The following is a 20,336-nucleotide window of genomic DNA, read 5'->3' on the forward strand; positions in this document are numbered from 1 at the left end:
GCAGTTGGCACTTGTTGTTTTAGAAGAACGCGCGCACGGATCAAATGCGCGGTGCATTAAAACGACAAAAAAACCCCATAAGGTAATTTTGTATCGATTAATTGATTTTTTTTTTTTTCATTTAATTGTCGGACACGTTTATATGCTAACGCACGGGCCAAAAATGAGCTTTAAAGTGGCTGAACTGCAGAAACCAACTCGTAAAAAGTAATTTTCCAAATGTGATTTAATGTCTGCGGGCGAAGGCAGGTAACTGGAAAGGCGCCTTGTGGATAAACGGGCGTACAGGTAGTTCATTAGTTGGTCATAACAAAAGTTGTTTTCTATGACCCCAATTTGCTGATACAGCACTGACATACAAAGACGGGTAAGGATCTATAGGCCGGTCCGGCAGCGGATTGATCCTATATGGATTTTTTTATTTATTTATTTTTTTAATTAACATTTAAATTGTAATGATTGTTAAGTCGGTGAATGGCCTCCACGCTTTCTCTAACCAATCAGTCTCACGGGTGTCATATAACCCCCCCCCTACATTCGGTTATACCACTTCATTAGGACGTTTTTTTTTTGTTTCGTTTTCTGTGCGCCGAGCCTGTCAGTTCCCATCTTAGAGGCGACACGTGAAGGCGTCACAAGTTGAGCAGCTCTCAGTTATTGCGGACTGATGATCCAGCTGCGGTGCGTGTGAGTACGTGCGCTGACATGGATACAACTGGCGCTTACTATTGAAAGTGGACGGTGTTACGGTGACACTTGGCCTGGGGGGGGTGGGGGGGGGGGACACACACTTCATAGAGCGACAGAACTTCTCTCACGGCCGCACTCATGTGATTTTCTTTTTTTCTTCCCCCCCTTGTTGGAGCCATGTCCAAGAGCCTGAAGAAGAGGAAGAACCACTGGACTAACAAAGTCCACGAGAGTGTCCTCTGCAGGAATGAGGAGGGGGCGCCGGGGCTGGAGCTGAAGGGCGGCGCGGAGAACGGACAGTTCCCGGTCGTCGGCGAGCCTCTCCCGGGCAGCGCGGTCTGCCCCGGCGGCAAACTCTGCCCGGACGAGCTCCTGCTGGAAGTCAACGACACCCCGGTGGCAGGGCTCACCACCAGGGACGTGCACGCCGTGGTCAGACACAGCAAAGACCCCGTCCGCCTCAAGTGTGTCAGACAAGGTGAGGCTTCCCTGAGCGTCCGCGACAACTTTCCCCCCGCACATCGTAGTTGTTGTCCCCCCCCCTCCCCTCCCCTCCCCTCGGACATTCTTTTGGAAAACCGTTAGCTTTCTAACCCCCTTTTTGTGTCTTTTGACAGCCGTGCTATTGTCTCCTTAGACTGATAAGTGTCCCCCATTTTAGCTGCTGTAAGCGTAACCCCCCCCCCCCCAAAAAAAAAACCTAAAACTTTTCGGGGTGTTTTATTGCTGTTACAAGTCTTCTGCACTCAGACATTCATATTCTTTCCACGGTCCTTGTTGGAAGGAAGTGTTACAGACGTGCTTTTTTTGGGTTGCGTTGGGCAGGGTCCCGTTGCTATGTCTGTGTGTGTGTGTGTGTGTGCGTGTGTGTGTGCGCTCTAGTCTTAAATTTGGCTTTTTAAGAGGGGGGGGTGTTAAGTTTCGGGCAGTCAGAAAATACAACGTTCGCTTAAGAAAAAACAAAAACAAAACAAAAACATTGCTCCGGTAGCCTCAGACCCGATACATCGAGATGACAGAACCTCCAATTGCCCCATGATTACCACCGACAGAAACACCGGGTGAGATTAGACGCTGGATTAGACCGGATTGCGCTCTATTGTCAAACTCCCCTGGAAATGGGAGCCCCCCCCGGAGCCCCCCCGCCCCCCGAACCTGTCCGGCACGCACCAAGAGCAATCAAGTGCACCCCAGGGTCGCAAGCAAGCATCACTGACACACACTCGTTAGGTTTTACATTCCCATGTTTAAATTTGATCTACAGATCTGGAGCAGTTAGTTGATGACCCGGTTAGTCGATCGACAGAAAATTCGTCGGCAAAATTCGATAGTTGATTCATCTTTAATGCCATTTTTTTTTTTTAAAATCAAAATGTTGAAAGTTCTCTGGTTTCACTTTCCCTTTTTTTTTTTCTTTATTCCCCCCCCAGATTTTCGTGTGATAGTAAACTGTGCGTTCAGGGGTTTGGGGACTGTTGGTCGGCCAAAAGCAAACTTTGACTCAGTCATCTCGGGTTCATTTTTCACTATTTTCTGATCATTTGCAGACCCAGTGATTCATAGAGAGAATAGTCGTCAGTGACAATAACTGTTAGTTGCCAGGATTCATAACTTGATATCTGAAACCTGCCGTTGATGTCGCACCTGCCCGAGTGCAGCCTCCGGGGCACTTGAGGTTCCAAGTTTGTTTTCTTTCTTAAGGGAAGAAGAACGATGCTCTGCATATTCAAGTTTGTTTGAATCGCATATGTATGAATTTTTTAAATTTGTTTTTAATTTTTTTGTGAGGCAGACATTTAAGTATGCAATATTTAATATCCAATTTGTGCTGCATTGAGTGTTCGTAATTGGATTTGGAAAGGATATTGTATAAATATTGGAGCAAATCCCAGAGTCCCCATTTCAACATTAAAGCGGTGTCAGGGGACACGGAAAATAACGTAAAGTATGATAAGGTCACTGTTGGTTCAATGTTGAATGCCACAGGCGCAGCAGAAGTGCCCTCGGGAATATAATGGGGGGGGGTTTTGAGCGGGAAGCACGGCGGATTGCTCAAGTGAGTGCTTTGCTTTCGTTAGAGGCCCACGAGGCCCGGGATCGTGCTGTCCAAAGACTCAATGAACCCCCCTGGAACGCAGGGGTCAACGCTTACATTTTAAAAGAGCACCAGTCGTGCCACTGGACCGGCCAGCGGTTGTCCCCTTTGCCCACCGGATGCGAGGCTGTTTCACGTCGCCAACACGCTCCTCTGGCCGTCTGCGTCTTTCATCCTTGCCGCTAATGACACTGGGGGTCTGGAGGATCTGTGGGCTCGCGTTTTTGGGGCGAGAAATCAGCCGAACCCTCTTAAGAGGCTTTGGATCAAAGTCTCAGCTTGTGCGTTTGTATGTGTGTGACCGTGTGGGTTCAGTGTCACGCCAGGGATTTATTCAAAAGGCAGCCAAGCATACATCAAACTAATGTTACTTTTTTTTTTTTTTTTTTCATGAAATATTTATATCCTCCAGTGATTGCCGAAGTGATTGATTTGCTCCCATTGCTCTACTACTGTTTGCTCGATTGGCCGTTTAGAGTGTCAAGTTGTTCTTGATATGATTGATGTGTATATTAAGTAAGTATTATGGAGGAAAAACCCTCCTTTGCAGTGTCCCCACAGCAGCTTGTTCAGCAAGATGCTTTTCACTTTTCAGCGAAGGCGCATTCAAATCCTGCATTCTGTCCTGACTGTCCTGTGAAAAACACCGTGCCAGCAGCTTATTACGGCCCATAGTTCAGTTGACTGGTTGGTAGTAGCTGTAGTAATTACGACGGGAGGAAAAGGAGGAAGTCAGGAGACGAGGCCTGCGTTGGGAGGAGGTCAGGGCGGATGGATGGGTGGGTGGGTGGACAACGCACAGGACCTTCACACAGGAGGCCGCTGTTTGTGTCCCGTTTTGAAATCGCTAGACCCTATTGTTTCTTTTATCCACTACCGTACGACAACCTTAACCCCGTGTTTTATCATTGTAGCCACGACGACAGCGGTCCTCTAGCCTCGATGAAGTGCTTAACCCGAACCGTGACCCCTTCATAAACCTAACGAAACTGTGACCGGTCCATGAGCTCACTGACTAGAAGAGATGGGAACACCCCAAATTACTACTTGCTGGAAGACTTCATCATAGCTGGGTGCTGTCATGGTGTGGCTATTACCCAAGACGTCCTGTGATGCGTCCAATAAAAGCTATACACAGTATTAGAAAGCGTCTACTGTCAGATTTTCTGTCGGTTTCAGCTATTTTTATCAGCAGAGCCTTTTCTCCATCGTGCTCGTGCTTAATGTCGTTTTCCCACTGAGTCTTTAAGATGGTAAACAAGTCGCTTAGGCAGAGGTCCTTTAGATTTAGATAAATACTGGTTATTGTTAGAACTACAGAAGAATGTAATTTCCTTATCCAGTAGTGGGTGTGCTTGAAAAATTGCTGCATTTATAGGCACCGGTATAATTCAAGAAAGAATAACTTCCAGCAATAATGATGGGGTAGCAGTCCTTTCAATTCTGAGCACGGTTTGTCTACAGTAGTGATGTACTTGGGATTGAGTTAAGGTAACGGTCAAACTTGGCTGTGAACAAAACCTTTGTCCACGGTGAGCAGCTGCACGGCACGAGCTTTGAATTGATCCGCGGCTGCTTGAAGAAAAATGTGTTCGGCTCTGAACAAGTGATGTTTCCATCTGAGGACGTCATGCTCATTAGAAAGTATGCCGGGAATTTGCGGTCTCCTTCTGTCTAACTGCTATTTTATCCTTCAAAGACAGGAGCCACTTCAGTACGACAAACAGCCACCAATTAAATTTTAAAACTTCTCCGATACTGGTTCACAAGGGATCAGCTACGTTCCAATAAAACGGTCATAAATTGTGCTTTGTTTTCCCTCCTTGGGCCCCTGGTCAAAGAACAGGGTCACTGACCAGTTTATGTGCGTGGTCGATCTCCAAAGGTTGTCCGTGGCCTTTTTGAATAATACATCAAGTTGTCTTTGGCAGTGGTCTGCTGCTTCTGTTAAGCCACAACTCTAAAAGAGCCGTCACTTTCTCCTGTGATATCTGGTCTGGTTTTACAACTTTTCATTACGGTCTTCTCTGTAATTAAAAAATCCAGATAACGATTTACACTTTTTTTTTTTCCTTTTTCTGCTAAAATGATCACGAATCATGTTTATGCATTTATGCGCTTAATTTCCGACGCACTGCGTAATATTAATTACATTTTTTTTGTGACATCTGACATCCTAGGGCGCTGTCCCATTTTATGCTCACACGCGCATGCACGTACGCGATATTAGGATTGTTATTAGACTCTGGGGCGAGGATTAGATTAGCTTGACACCAGCAATCAGGCCTGCCCTGTAGGACATAATTAGGATCTCCAGAAAACACTGATGGGTATATAAGAGAACATCGGCCATAATTACATTCCTATAGACAGTGAATGCTCATTAGAGAAAAACATTACGGACTGTAAGGATGGAACTGAGACTAGCTCCTGTGGCTACTGTGGCCCCTGCAGATCTGATGCCAGCGTAGGTCAATATTGTCTTTTTTTTTTAACCCTCTTACGTTGCTGTTGTACTTGCTTTTCAGTACACCATTGCATGCTGGGATATCCGTCGTTGCCTCAGAGCTTTGCCTGTGTTGCGTCCTCCAGTGTGTCCGCAAGATTTCAATTAAGCCCATGAACAGTGGGGCCACTATTTCGAGATGTGAAGTTAAGGTCGGCAGCAAATTCTGAACAAATGACAACAAGGGCGGAAAGCATTAGAGGAACTAAAAAAGCTTTTTGCCCTGAATGCTTTTTCTTCTGTGATTGTAACATTAACGCCGACCGTCTGCTTGTATTTGTCACGGCAAGGGGGAAACTAAGCATGGATTCACACCATTGCTCATCGTTGGTGGCGCTGTGTTGTTTCAGATACTTGTGAGACAATGAAACGCTGCACAGCAGCTTGTGATACTCACAGGACAGGATTTTACAACTCTGTTAATTCACACAGGGCTGCCATTGGTCTGAATTCGGACTAAGGCACAGCTAGGGCACTGAGTGAAATGAGACATTCTCACGTCCCTCCGAAACCAGGCTGACATACAAAAAAGGGCAGCAGATCTCAGGAAACAGATCAATAATAGGATTAGGACACTAGCCAGGCCATGAGCAATCTTTCCACTGTGTCTTGGAGGTATCGCCTGTATGTTTACAAAAAAAAAAGATTCTGCTGGCAGCCAGGAGATGATTCGACAGCTATCTGCCGCTTAGTGGATGATATTTAATCCTCCAGGTATGCACAAAGTATGCAAGATAGTATGTGAACGACGCCACTCGCATCACAGCCGCCTGCGCAATGGTAAAAAGCAAGTATATCACAAGCGTTACGAATCCATTCTCTTTTCACTCAGTCTTACCTTGGATAATCTGCATGAAGAGTAAAAATTCAAACACTCTCTTTTTCTGTAATTCATAAATATTGCTGCCATAGCTACATCTCTCTCTCTCACACACACACACACACACACACACTCCAATGCCCCAGTTCAGTTTCCTATTTCAGCCCCAGTGAAGAATTAATGCAGCCAGCTATGGAGGCTGTCACTACATCTCTCACCGCCACTGTAGCGAGAAGCTCTTACCGTAGCTCTACTCAAGTGCGGCTGAGAATCGTATGCCGGTCTGAGCCGCGCCGAGTGGTGTCGGGTGCAGGTAAGAGCAGACATTTCCAGGTCAGCCGAAGGCAATCAGTGTGCTCACTGGGTGCCCACTTAGTGTTAGCTGGCGTTGGGGAGAAGTCATTCCGGCAGCCTGAGCACAAGGAGCTTTAGCAAGGCAAAAATGGCAGCAAGCACGCCAGCCCTTTTCTGGCTTTTAAAAGATTGTTTCGAGCTTACAATGTGGCTCTAGAGATGGCCTGTCGGCCCAGAGCTTCGGTCCAGAGTGAATTACGTATTTCACCAATTATTGGAGGAATTTCTCATGAAATTTGTAGGGACATTTCTCCCAGACGAGTATCACCTCAAGGTCTATTTAGTAGCTGTTATAGAGCTTTCGGGAATATCACAACGATCGTCATCAGGAAATGGAGTTTGTCATCTGTCGTGGAAATATTAAAATTTCCTTTTTTCAGAGCACTCACAGGACCTCATATCCATGTTGGATTAAAAGTTGAGGCGCATGGTTCATTCTTGACTTGGAACATATAAAAAGTCGACATATAGGCCTTTAGTCTGCGCTCATTATCAGGTATTTCGGAGATTAGGAAGCATGGACCCGTCTTCCATCACGTGAGGCCACCGTCTAGTTCTTTTCCTCTGCTGTTGTTTGGGTCCTTATCTCGCTGTAGGATGAACCCCTGACCAACAAGTCCGTCTTCCTCTGTTACTTGCCTCTTTCTCGCCGTTCTGACAGCAAAGTGCAGTACTACTTCCTGCAGTACTGCGTCTTCCTAATAATGCATCGGAAGATGTAGTGTTGTTCCGTCACTGCCTTTGTACAGACAGAGGGTTTGTATGTAATCAACAAAAGTTGGGGCACCTGTAGGAATTGTTTACATGACTTCATTTACTCCCATTGCTGCAGGAGAGCTGTAACTTAACCAAATTCTTAATCCCTGAAAAAGGCCTGTTTTTTGTGATATTTGAGTTTTGAGTTTGTTTTTTGTGTTTTGTTTTTTAACCTTTTTTCTATAACTTTTGAGCGGTAGTGTATAGAAATGCATTTTCATCCTTTTATATCAATGCCAAGCGGTGTCATTTCCACGTTAAACTCATTTTGGCAGCACTTGTGATTGTATTAGACTTAAGGTTCAGTAGGAAACTTTGTACTTTGGTGCACGTGAAAGCAGCTGATCAGCTCAACATGATGTTGATAGATTGTTCACTGACCTTTATTTCCTTTTTCTGTGGGTCTTCTTTTTAATATGTAACACATTTTTTTTTCTGGCCATAAACAAACCCAGTGCATTCCAGTCACCTGGTACAGAATGTGCCTTAAATGAGCCACCAGGACGCCTTTTTTTTTTAATGCTCCAAAGTTGCTTGCCTCTTGCTTCCTAGCAAAAACGTTTTCGGGGCTAAAATTTTGATGAGCCATTTGCTAAGTGGTAAGGATATTACAGCAAAAAATGGAGAGTTTGCTGCACCCTTCAATCAGCGCTCCCTTACAAGACCTAGACAAGCTTTATTTCAACAAAACCTGGTCCTCTGCAAGTGTGTTTGCCTGAGGATTTGGTGGTAATGTTACCAGTAAAGCCTAAATCTATACCTAAATCCAAAAAAGGAGCACTCTGTTTTGTTCATATTATTCTGATATTTGTATCCAGCACCCGTCTAACAGGTTTTTTTGTAGATACGCACACAACTGTCTTTGCCATTTAATTAAGATTTATGTGCACCAACACCAAAAACTAGGTTAATTGAAGGCCAGTATTGGATTAAGATGCATTATTACATAAGAATTGGGTCATTTCACATTCTTGTGTCACTCTTACGCTTCCTTATTCACGAGCCTCAACTTGCAGCTAAACCAGGAATACCCCATGCCCTGTAGATTGATGTCTCATGTCCTCTTTGAACGTGCCATACTAACACTGCTCATGCGATGGTTGAATCACTGTCTCGTTAACTGCATGCTGCGTAGCTGGAAGCCCTGGGTTAGAGCAGATATGCAGGATAGAGTCACCTATACACCGTCAGCTGGTGTCAGAGGAAAATGAGGGTTAAGGTCAGCCATATTGTACCCGGAGATCGAATCGTTTTGCAGACAGGAATCATCTACGCAACGAAGAAACAATTCATAAAACGACACCACACATGCCTTCCAGTAGAGCTCAGGGGAAAAGCACTATGCTATGACACCATCAAGTCAGTGGCACGTGCCCAAGTAATGGAATGACTGACGTGAGTGACGATGAGTTTGGGCTGGTCACCGGTCTGTTGGGGGTTTGAACGATGGGACGGGGCAATCCCCGAGAACTTGTGTTGAGTCAGACACGCACTGTTGCGTGGGAGTGTGGTAATGATTCTCGCTGCCGTCGGGCTCATCTGTCTTCTTGTCGGGGTCCCATTGAGAGCGTTAGGTTGCACCAGCAAGTGCCACACAGAAAGTGTGACACAAATACAGTATACACACTCTCACACATGAGGAGCAGCTATCCCCAGTGAGTGTGTGTGTGTGTGCGCGCGTGTGTATGAGTGCATCACTGGGGCCCTAGCTCCACTTGCCACATGATGTCCAATCATGCTTGACAGAGGTTTGATGGAGAGAACCTGTTGTCGTTGACTCTGTTACACTGTCTGACTGCCAGGGTCACCTCTGGGGACAGGTAATGATAGGGCGCGCGCACACACACACACACACACACACACACACACACACACGCACGCACACACACGCACGCACACACCAATAACTGTCTTCCTCCCCCTTGTCAACATCAGCCGGCTCTTGTGGCAAGTGGAAGTATCTCAAAGACTGAGAAATGGAAAGGCCGTAGATTTCTTTGTGTGTGTGTGTGTATTGTGAACGTGTACATGTCTAAACGTGGATGCCAGACTACGCTGACGTTTGGTGTGTATTTGTGCCTCTCTGGCATCGGATTAACATTAACTGAACATGTCAAGGAACCGGTGCATCCGTCTCACAACAGCAAGGTAAAGTGCTGAAAGAAGGTGGAAGAAATCTTTACGCACTTCTTCATTATCTATCAAGATCTATAAATGAATGGTGTCGGGAGCATAAAGAAACTCAGAATAGAAAGGAGCCCTGTACCTTTTCATTATAATAAATCATAGATGAATGAGAGACTGTGTACTGCCAGTGTCGGTTTCTGTTGCTCTCTGTCCCACAAAGTGGCTATTTCTAATCCCCCCTTACGTCTGCGTCCTTTGTCCGTCTGCGTAGGTGTATCCAAGTTCATGTACAATATGTCATTCGGTTTGCTTCTGTGTGTCAGTGAAGCAAGCAGTTGCTTTGTTACTCGGCTGTTTTGGTCCCTTTTCAAAAAGCTCGCGCAGCTTTTCTGAGCCGACCTACGACAGCATGTCCTATACAGGCACAACCTGTGTAATCTTTTGTACCCTTTTTAAAGTGCACTTTATTATTTTGAAAAAATCTCTCCAGATGCCAGGTCTGGCATTCTTTGTGTGCTAAGTGAAGACAGATTAAACCCCTCATTCTTGTTTAAAAGGACGTGTAATGCTTGCACCTCAAACACACCTAAACGCCATCCCTTTTTGTCTAGAGAAAGAAGTCTGTTCACCTGTGCAGATAAAGCGGGACAGAGAGCTTGATGAATTTGCGGCCCAACAACTAACACGGCTGTTTTTCCTGTTTTTTGACTCTGTGAATTTCAGTGAAAAACGACAGTGTAAGCCCCATCTCTTTACTAGACACCTCGAATCCTTTTAGCTGATGTTTTTTGTCACTGACATTGACATTTTGAGGGCTAGATAGTGAGTGGTTTATTTACAGCGCACTGTATATGTACACAGTTTTACACCGAGTGACACCAGAGACGTGTTATTTGTTCTACAGCAATGCTCATTTGTCATAAAATGTCTGCCTGTGATGTCCGTTGTCAAGTCTCGGAGACACCTTTTTTTGTCTCAGATAAGGTGATTCTTCTGATCTTTGCAACAAATCCAAGCTGTCACCTTTTTTAGTCAAGTTTTATTTTTCTTGCGTGTCGAGCAGTGTCGTTTTCGGCCTCCTTTGGGCCTCCTCTTCATCAAAAACCAATCAAAGTAACAAACAGAAATATCGTAGACCCAGCAGCCCCCGTAGGCAGATGACGAGTCAAAAGTAAACAGCAGATTGTGGTTATGAAGCTGTGATGAATCACAAAGTGGCTATGAACTACTGCAAAATTTTATAGGTGCAACCCCAGGATATCATAAGATTTTGTAGCGGGAGGTTTTGTAAGATGTCATATTTCATGTTGGGCAAAGTTAATATTTCTACACCCTCAAACTGCCAGTGGTATGAATAAAAATGAGATCTAAACGGGATATTTTGGAGCGAAGGCTTTGGGGAGGGTGAATTTGGCTGACCTGCTCACAGAGAGAAGGGAATATTAAGCAAACTCCTCAGCCCACACCAGTTGTTGCTGATTCACCAAAAAACCAGAACAATCAATACAGAGTGATTAAAGCCTTTCTGAGGGCCGCGGCGGTAGGTCTGTCCTTTCCTGCCCGTCTCTCGGGGCAAGGAGTGAGTGAGTGAGTGAGTGAGTGAGTGAGTGAGTGAGTGAGTGAGTGAGTGAGTGAGTGAGTGAGTGAGAGGGAGGGAGTGGTTGCATTTGTGTCCATCTCGGTATTTGGGTTTCTGAGTGGATTAAGGTTGGATCAAAATTGATTTATTTTTTATTTTTTACAAATGGTGGACAGTGAATGACAAAAAGACCCTCATGCAAGGACACGATGTCTTATCTGGTTGTCCTGGAAAAAGGGAACACACTTTTAATTTTTCCATAGTTTAGGATAAAGACTGGAAGCAGCACACAACTCCCCGTAAAACCACAAACTGTCATGTTTACATTTTTGTTTGCGTACAGATTAAACAAGCAAGATATAACATGTTAATCAGTGAATTTTAGAGGTGTCTTGTAGTCTCTCCCTGTTCTAATCTTTATGCCACGCTAAGCTGATCGCCTCCTGGTTATAGCTCCTACACTTAACGCACAGACATGAGAGTTTTGTTGACTTTCTTGTCTTATTTTTGGCAAGAAAGCCCGTTACCGTTTTCCCCAAAATGTTAAACTAGTCCCTTAACCTGTCCGGTAAACCCGAGGGTGGTACAACAGCTACCTTACGGAAATAGCTCTGAGGACCGAAATCCTGTAGTGGTCAAGTGCCTCTTGTAGAAAAGTTTTATTGATCGTTCATGCAATAAATACGTAATCAAACAAATGACGCTGTAGCCATCACATGAGCAATGGATGACATGGAGGACATATAAAATAAAGAAAAACCAAGCCACACAAACCCCATATCTGCCTGATAGGTTCATTAAGTGCAGTGTGTGTACAGTGTCAGAAGCAAGTCCTGCAGTCCAGAACTGACAGAGCAGCAGTTTCTGAAAAGATAGACTCTGCAATAATACTTTAAAGTAGACATTGATTTACCGCCAGGCAGTATAGATCCTACAAGGAACGATGAGACACGTTATTAGCACGTCCATTCAATAAAACCTGCCACTGTCTCTGCATTGTAACAGCCTATGCACTGACCACATCTGTCTTACTCTGCTGTCTCACGCTGCAGATTCATTCGTCCCTTAGACCACTAACGTCTGTGAGTGGCTTGGATTTTCTTGGCATTCCTGTCAAGTCTACACTAGCCTCTAGCCTCCCTTTAGCAACCTGCCTCCCTCCAGCCCCACCCTGTTAGTTTTGCCTGCAGGGAGGTCACCTCCGGCTGCTTTAAGCCAACACACGTTGTCACTCGTGGGAGGTTTTTTGCATATACAGCACTGTCTCTTGCCCTCGCTTTCCTTTCCCCCCTTTTTTTCCGTCTCCCTCCTTCCCATTCGCACACTCATTTCATCCCGTTCTCCGATGGGAGCTGAGAGACAGGCACATTTAAATAGGTTTGGGAGATGAAGAGACCAACTGTGCAGGGAGGCCTGTCTGTCCCTGCGCTCACAGACATTATTCATGCCTTCCTGACTGTCGATGAGAGAGTGAGGGACCTTCTGAAAGACAGGCTGGCCATGAAAGAGAGAGGCACACACCTGATGCTCTGTAGATGCAGAAAAAGGAAAGGAAAGAGTCTGTTTTTCACACGATTTTGGTTCTAATTCGATTGACAACCTTGGCGGGGCTTTTCTTTGTTTTTTTTCCCTCAGTCCATCAGATGAAGTGCACATTTTTGGACATCAGCTTATGCTTCCTTTTACACAAGATCCTCCAACAGATCTTTTTTTTTTTTTTTTTTTTTTTGAACCTTTTCTTTGTCTTCAGTTGTACATTATTTAAAGTAAAATTAAATTTCACGTCACCGAATCTGGTTCTTCTTAAAATGAAAAGCTTTTTCTAAAATGACAAAGTATCCAGTAATGAGATTAGCTGTTTGACAAATGAGGCGTAGTTTTATGTGCAAAAAAAAAATAAATAATGAAAATCATTTCCTTTGAGATGAAGTTGTCACATCAGTCTTATTGTCTGTTATCAAGACAAGTTCAGGGGAAACCAAAGTTTATTTTTATGAATGCTTTTTTTAACAAATCTTTCTTTGGCTTGTTTATGTATTTAATCGAACGAAGGATTTGGTGTTCCATGAGTAACTAAAACACTTAGATCACAACAGAATAAAATGGAAAGTAGGGTTTGTTTTTAATTTGATAAAACTTTCAATTTAATGTCAAATTGACCGATTCTCAAATGAATGAGAAATATAAACACAGTAAATTACACGGCCGAGATAAAATAAGACACCTCATTTAACTTCACCATATGCTTTTTGAGTTTACTGTTTGATTGCCTTTTTAATGTTGCAATCCGATTTAATTTGGAACTGTATATCAAAAACGGCAATAATTACATACAGTAACCACAAACCGGGAGAACTAGAAAGAGTATGGTCTAGACCTGCACTATGTGAGAAGTGCATGGAGATAACCTCTGTCACGATTTGGCGCTATATAAATAAAATGGATTTGAATTGAATTAATGTTATAATGTAATATTGATGGCCTTATATATGACTCTATCTTCTGTGATTTTTTGTTTTTTTTTCCTCAGTCCATCAGATGAAGTGCACATTTTTGGACATCAGCTTATGCTTCCTTTTACACAAGATCCTCCAACAGATCTTTTTTTTTTTTTTTTTTTACATTATTTAACGTAAAATTAAATTTCACGTCACCGAATCTGGTTCTTCTTAAAATGAAAAGCTTTTTCTAAAATGACAAAGTATCCAGTAATGAGATTAGCTGTTTGACAAATGAGGCGTAGTTTTATGTGCAAAAAAAAAAAAAAAATAATGAAAATCATTTCCTTTGAGATGAAGTTGTCACATCAGTCTTATTGTCTGTTATCAAGACAAGTTCAGGGGAAACCAAAGTTTATTTTTATGAATGCTTTTTTTAACAAATCTTTCTTTGGCTTGTTTATGTATTTAATCGAACGAAGGATTTGGTGTTCCATGAGTAACTAAAACACTTAGATCACAACAGAATAAAATGGAAAGTAGGGTTTGTTTTTAATTTGATAAAACTTTAATGTCAAATTGACCGATTCTCAAATGAATGAGAAATATAAACACAGTAAATTACACGGCCGAGATAAAATAAGACACCTCATTTAACTTCACCATATGCTTTATTGAGTTTACTGTTTGATTGCCTTTTTAATGTTGCAATCCGATTTAATTTGGAACTGTATATCAAAAACGGCAATAATTACATACAGTAACCACAAACCGGGAGAACTAGAAAGAGTGTGGTCTAGACCTGCACTATGTGAGAAGTGCATGGAGATAACCTCTGTCACGATTTGGCGCTATATAAATAAAATGGATTTGAATTGAATTAATGTTCTGTAATATTGATGGCCTTATATATGACTCTATCTTCTGTGATTTTTTGTTTTTTTTCTCTCTGGTCTTAACATATTGTTTTGGCCGAGTGAAATGAATAAATGACTCTACCTGCTTGGCCATTATAGCCGCGTGGGTCACAGCTTTTCTCAAAGACCGCCCCATGTCACCCACCTGTATATCAGATACCACACTGTACATAAGTTAAAACCTAAATACTGTCACATTATCGGCAGAGTAGGATTGAGTCAAAAATATCTTAATATTTGAAATCAGTGTGTTTCCCTCACATCTCGTTCCATGATCAATCTAGCGATTAAATATGTGGTCACGTGACCTACATTAAGCATACAAAGCTCGCATTTGATTTAGACGACATCCTGCTCATGTGCAGTTATGTCCTCTGTATTGTGCATTTTCGTGTGAGCAGACATTTTGAATTAGATCAGATCAATTTGTTTACTCATTATTTTTTCATGCAGAGTAGAAAGTGCTTTGTGACTTGGCACAGACTCGGTGAGACCTCGTCTTTCACTATTTGGCAGGCGGTTGCACGACTAATCTTTCAAACGTGTCACACTTTTACAGCAGTCAGACCATTTATTCTGAATGTAATCTAAGCCCAGTTGCTTTATGACTGCAGAGTGTCACAGGTCCCTGTTGCATCAGGGGATGACAGTGTGAATGATAAATGCAGTGCGACTGGATGGTTCATTGCCATGGTAATATTCGCCGGCTCTTTCACAATCCAGGCCAATAAGCACGGAGGAAATGGAGGAAGGATTATGAGAAAAAAATATACTGGCACTGACTCACCCTTGATCGAAATGGCAGCGTTTGTGGCCAAGAGGCTACAGGATGGAAAAGGTTACTTGTGTGATCATCATCATCATCATCATCGTCGTCGTCCTGCTGTCTTTCTACTTCCTTAATTGTCAAGGTATAAATACACAGCCCGGTGTGACGTAGTATCTTCTATCCAAAGACAGTTTTCAAGAGCATGGACTGACCAATCAAGCCACTTTGAATATGGTCCGTTTGAGTGCAGGTGTGGGTGTTTGGATTTCTCGGGTTAGTCCACTAGTTAGTCTCTTAAGTTAGTCCAAGTGAATCAAACCCAAGTCTAGTATTGAAACGATTAATCAATTATTCGATCGCCAGAAAGTTAATTGACTACAATTTTATTCATTGGTCATTTATCAGACAACAGTGCCAAAAATGTTCCAGCTTCTCAAATGTAAGGGTTTGTTTCTTTTCCCTTTTTTTTTTAATGTCATTATAGATTGATTATATTTGGGTTTTGCACTGTTTGGACAAAACAAACAATTTGAATAAATCCCCTTAGACTAGCAATAACACATTATTATAGACCATTGTGTAGACCATTAATCAATTAATGGTAAGAAATAGACAACAGATTAGTTCTTAATACATATAATTGTTAGTTTTAGTCCTATGAGAAACAGGCTATAATTTCAGCTGCTTAATTGCTTTTTTCTATTAAAAAAATCTTGAAAAAAATAACTTACTGAATAATATACAAATGTAACACATGGTATTAAATACTAAAGATGGAGTACTCTCTACTGAATACGATACCTTGTACTACGTTTGGTTATTTTTGTTTGTTTTCTTACAGTTTTGCTTAAAAGTAGTACAAAGTTGGAGGTTAAAATTGACCTTTTGTGTCAGTTGGCTCCCTTGGTTGTTTTGGTATTCATCTTTGCAACATACTTGTTCTAAGTAACCCATCGGTCTTGGCTGTTATTTTCTCCCCTGTGCACAGTTTCTCGGTTTCTATGATTTTGTGCCTCAGGGGCTCCTTGCGAGCTGAAAATGTGTTGTCCGAAATGTGCCCTCTTTGACTTCATCCTCCCAGTGCAGTCGAGTCTGACATTCTGAGCCTTGTGTTTCTAGTCGAGAGCATAACTGAGACACGCCTGTTAATTGAAAACTCATCCTGCTCAGGGCGACTGTGAGATCTGCCTTCAGTCTAGATTTCAGCTGAATTTTAGGAACTCCTATCTCATGAGTTTCCTGCCAGCGATGAAGAGACTGGAGAGTGTAGAGCGGACAGATTCACGCGGTCCCCACAAGCTCTCATTGCCCCCGGGCGGCAGAGCCGTGCTGTGCGGCTTTTTGAACCAGAGGGAGGTACGAAGGGGACTAGGCAGCCGTCTGGCATGGCATCGTCCTCCTCTCCTCCATGAGTCTCTTAAGAATTGCTGTTATTCACCACAAGGTATGCAGTAATTAGACTGAGGTCAGGGGAGTGTGTGGCCTCTCTTCCTCCTTTTCCAGCGCAGCATCCTTTCAAGAAGTGGGGCGGCAGGAGTTGCCCGACTTCCTCCAACAATTCACAAAAATGCCCTTGTTCTTCAATCCCTTCACTCCCGCCCCACCTTCATTAATATCCCTTTCTCCAACTCCCTTGCCGCGTTCTCTCATTCTACTCTTCCCTTTTGTTATTTTCTTTCAGTATAAAGGCAGTGGGGAAAACAGACTAATGAAATTAAGAGAATGAAAAGAAAATCGCAGGCACAATCATCCCCTTCCTGTTCTCCTTCTATCTCAGACTTAAAGCTTAGGCCTCATAAATGGCATAAATATGGGATTTGTTCCTTTTACTCCTTTCAGTGTAGCTACATTGAAAGGTCACCGTTTACAACTCTCCTTTGGCTCCTCTAAAATTAATCCTATCTAACGCACACATTCAAGCGCACATTTGAAAAAAATGACTTGCACTGATCACAAATATGGCCGTAGTTCATGCACTGAATAACAAGCTTTTTTCCATCTTCCCAGGAAAGATAATTTCACCTACTTTATTTAATGAGCCCTTTGTTCACTTTTTCAGTACTTAATTTAGTTTAGATTCTTGTGTCATTTGGGTCAAACTGAATTTTACCTCAAGGGTGCACGTCGCTCTTTTCAGTCTTCATATGCAGTCTTCATTTTCTTGGGATAATTTATGCAGTGTAACCTCTTAGCTCCAAAAAGCATATTTTAGCATTTATCAAATCTAAAAAGGTGTAAGTGAAAGCTGAATTGAAATTTGAATATTCCTTTTTTTGGAAATACAGTATAAACTATATTAATGCTGCGGCTATTGTGCTCATTTTTCCAGTTTTCATAAGAGGATAAAACAGTTTTTCAACATACTTTTGGAAACTAAGCTTCAGGCCTGTGTAGTGTGACACAAAAAGGAAAATATAAAAGACGGTAAACGAACATGGCAATAAGGAAATGAAGCATGGTGAAGAGTTGTTTCATTTTGATGGACTCCTTGAAGCTCACACTGGTCTGCATCTTGCTCTGTGTGCTTTCTGAGTGCTGCGTGGGAATTTAATGCTGCTCCCTTGTAACACTGGCTTCACTAAGCTCGTTAAACTGTCCAGTTGCCTCTGGATTCAGTCCACCGGCCCAGACTATTGCCTCTATTAGCCGCTCCTTCGGTCCACAGTCTGACTACGATATGAGCCTCCCCCTGGTTCCTGCGCAGACTGTATGGGTTTAGCCCGGCCCAGGCCAGGCCATGCTTTTAGCCATTATGATGAGTGATTGGCCTCTATTATTCTAAATTGAAAGCACCCATTGTTATTCTAATTAGGCGTGGCGAATGAGGGCCGCATTGCTAAGCTTCCTTTCTATCTCTTCACTCAGTTTTCTACATCTGCTCTCTCGGTTGCTTTCCTACCTTCTCCTACTTCGCTTCCCTTCCACTCTTCCTGTGCCAGTATGCATTGTGGGTGTTGTCATCCGCTCCCTGCAACACCCGGACTTCATGCAGAGTTGAGTCGTGAGGGTTTTTTTTTTTTTTTTTTTTCTGCGTATGTGATGGAATTCCCCAAGAAAAAGCCTTGGCGCTGGGTTGGTCCCAAATGGGAGTGCAGTGCCAGCCACAGCTTTGCCACCCCTGAAAGACGCTTGGCTAAATAAGAGCAAAACCAGCCTAACTGTGTGCACATAAAGCAGAGTAGTTTTGCCTCTCTTCCACGTGGGAAAGAATGGGTTCACTGGTACCTAATGCTGGTGGGAAGGACAGGATGGACTAGATGGACTGAAAAGGAACTGTGGTCAAGGATTTTTATTTTTTTTTTTTTTAATTGTACCCCTTGCTCCGCCTGCTTGTGCACTTGTGCAATTATCACAATTGTCGTGTATGTACATAGTCCTCAACTACTGAGTATCTGTCAATTTTAATGAGTAAATATGGCCACAGTTTCTTTGATGCTTTTCTGCAACATTTTACATAGTAGTCCATAGTATTATTATGTCTGCAGAGTGTGTCAGCGTTGATCTGTTATGTCAGGAGGGTTTGAACAGGATTTGGCATCTCTTTAGCTCTTAGCGTGAAAAAAAAGTACTGAAATTCAAATGCAGTCTTCCACCATCAGCTGCATTTCAGAGGTGTAAGTTGTCAGCTGCTTAACCCAAAACAAAAATAAGGGTTGGAAATGGATCGGCCTCTGGATTGACCCCAGTAGCGATCCTCCTAATAGGGTCGGTACATCCTTAATGCTGGTCCTGCTTAGGTAGAATATTTTTACAGTGGGGATACAATTCTGGTTGAATGCCAGTAACTTAATTGGGTCCCAGGGTTAAATTGGACTTCTTTTCCTCTCTGTGGTGGCCCTGAGCCTGCAGCTGGGGCCTCCGAATGAGAATGGGAATGATAAAGTAATTGGGAGGACACTATCAGACAGCAGCTCTGTAAGTAGATCCACTCAGTGGTGCATTGCTGAGCTGACATCCACAAACCAGAATGCTGGCTGATGGTGATTGTATTGAGGGTAATTCTTTGTTGCAGCTGCTTAGAGCTCAGCTTCACTTTACTATTAAACAACTCCCTATTCAGCTTGGACACAATACTGTACTGGAGGCCTTTGATGTGGTGCCAGGTCCTTACAACCATTACATTTTGGCCCTGGATGAATCAGCATCGTTAATGACTCTGTGTTACTTTCAAAGAGACAACATTCAGACCGCTTCATGTTCATAGACAGTAAATCTGCTCGATCTAATCCATACATATGAGGTATGGCCAATGGAAAGGCATTCAGGCAATGTTGCTGGCCTACTATACCTAGATTTCCACTGTCTCCAGATTGTCAGAACCAATTTGGCCTTTTCTGTTACAGCTACCTGTATCTGCCTGACTGGTACACACTGAATGTGCCCTCCTCAGTTAAGTCGTACAATGCAGAAAGGCATTTAGACATCTCTAAATGCTCCGAACCAGAATGCTCTCCTCTGTCCACTGAATGCCGTTCGTGAGCGCTGGAGGACGAATACGAGTACTGGCCTTTTGTCATCACACATTACACTCTTGTGTTGATTTCGCTCCGTGCACCTTTACAGTTGCAGACTAGTTTGTGAGGGAAATATGGTATGTGTGTGTGTGTGTGTGTGTGTGTGCGTGCAGGTCTGCATGGTCAAAGAGCAGTTAATGGCATCATTTTTGTGTCCGCGTTTGGGATTCGGTACTCAATGCAATAAAGGAAGGAAAATGTACAGTAGTCCCTAGAATAATTTGCACACCCTGTCTCTCTGGGTAATATCGCTTGCTCTGCCTGAGCAAGTGACTCACTCACAGTCATTCTTACATTTTCACGGCGTCTCATTAGTATGCCAAGGATGCTGCGTGTTGCGTGTGGTATGTCTTGGTACTTTTCTCATTCGACTGCTCTACCATCCGAACCCTCTCAGTTGACAACTCTGGTGCCCTTATCAACATGCCAACGGTGTAAGCAAGGCCCTGCGCAATTAAATAAACACAAACACTCTCTCTCTCTCTCCCTCTGTCCCTGGTTTTTTTGCATTCTAGCAAACGAACTTCCCTTTAGTGATGTGTATAAAGTAGGAGGGAGAGTACAGACTTGGCACATGGACCTGTGCAGCTCTGGCCTGCGGTACTAATGAGGTCAAACTGATATACACAGTTCCCCAAACAGCTCTGGCCAAGACATTCCGAGTGCAGCCCCTGTGCAGCCTGGAGGCATTTCTACTCGTCGTAGAAAGCCTTGTTTACTGTGGTTTGGCAAATTATCGAGGCAGCCTGGCCTAAGGCATGTCGAGATTCA

The 20,336-nt window shown here is 43.3% G+C and overlaps 1 protein-coding gene across 14 annotated transcripts in view; it reads left to right on the forward strand.

Moving 5' to 3' along the window:
• Nucleotides 1-825: 825 nt before the first annotated feature.
• magi2a (membrane associated guanylate kinase, WW and PDZ domain containing 2a) overlaps nucleotides 826-20,336 on the forward strand; it is a 206,413-nt gene continuing 186,902 nt past the window's right edge. For all 14 annotated transcript variants that reach the window (XR_005708722.1, XM_040142883.1, XM_040142890.1 and 11 more), the window contains exon 1: nucleotides 826-1,168. Coding sequence is in view for 13 of the 14 variants with exons in the window: in XM_040142883.1 (XP_039998817.1) it covers nucleotides 868-1,168 (301 nt within the window). In the remaining variant the exon portion in view is untranslated. The remainder of the gene's footprint in view (nucleotides 1,169-20,336) is intronic.

The sequence above is a fragment of the Xiphias gladius genome, chromosome 2 (genome assembly GCF_016859285.1).
Source record: "Xiphias gladius isolate SHS-SW01 ecotype Sanya breed wild chromosome 2, ASM1685928v1, whole genome shotgun sequence".
Lineage (NCBI taxonomy): Eukaryota > Metazoa > Chordata > Actinopteri > Istiophoriformes > Xiphiidae > Xiphias > Xiphias gladius.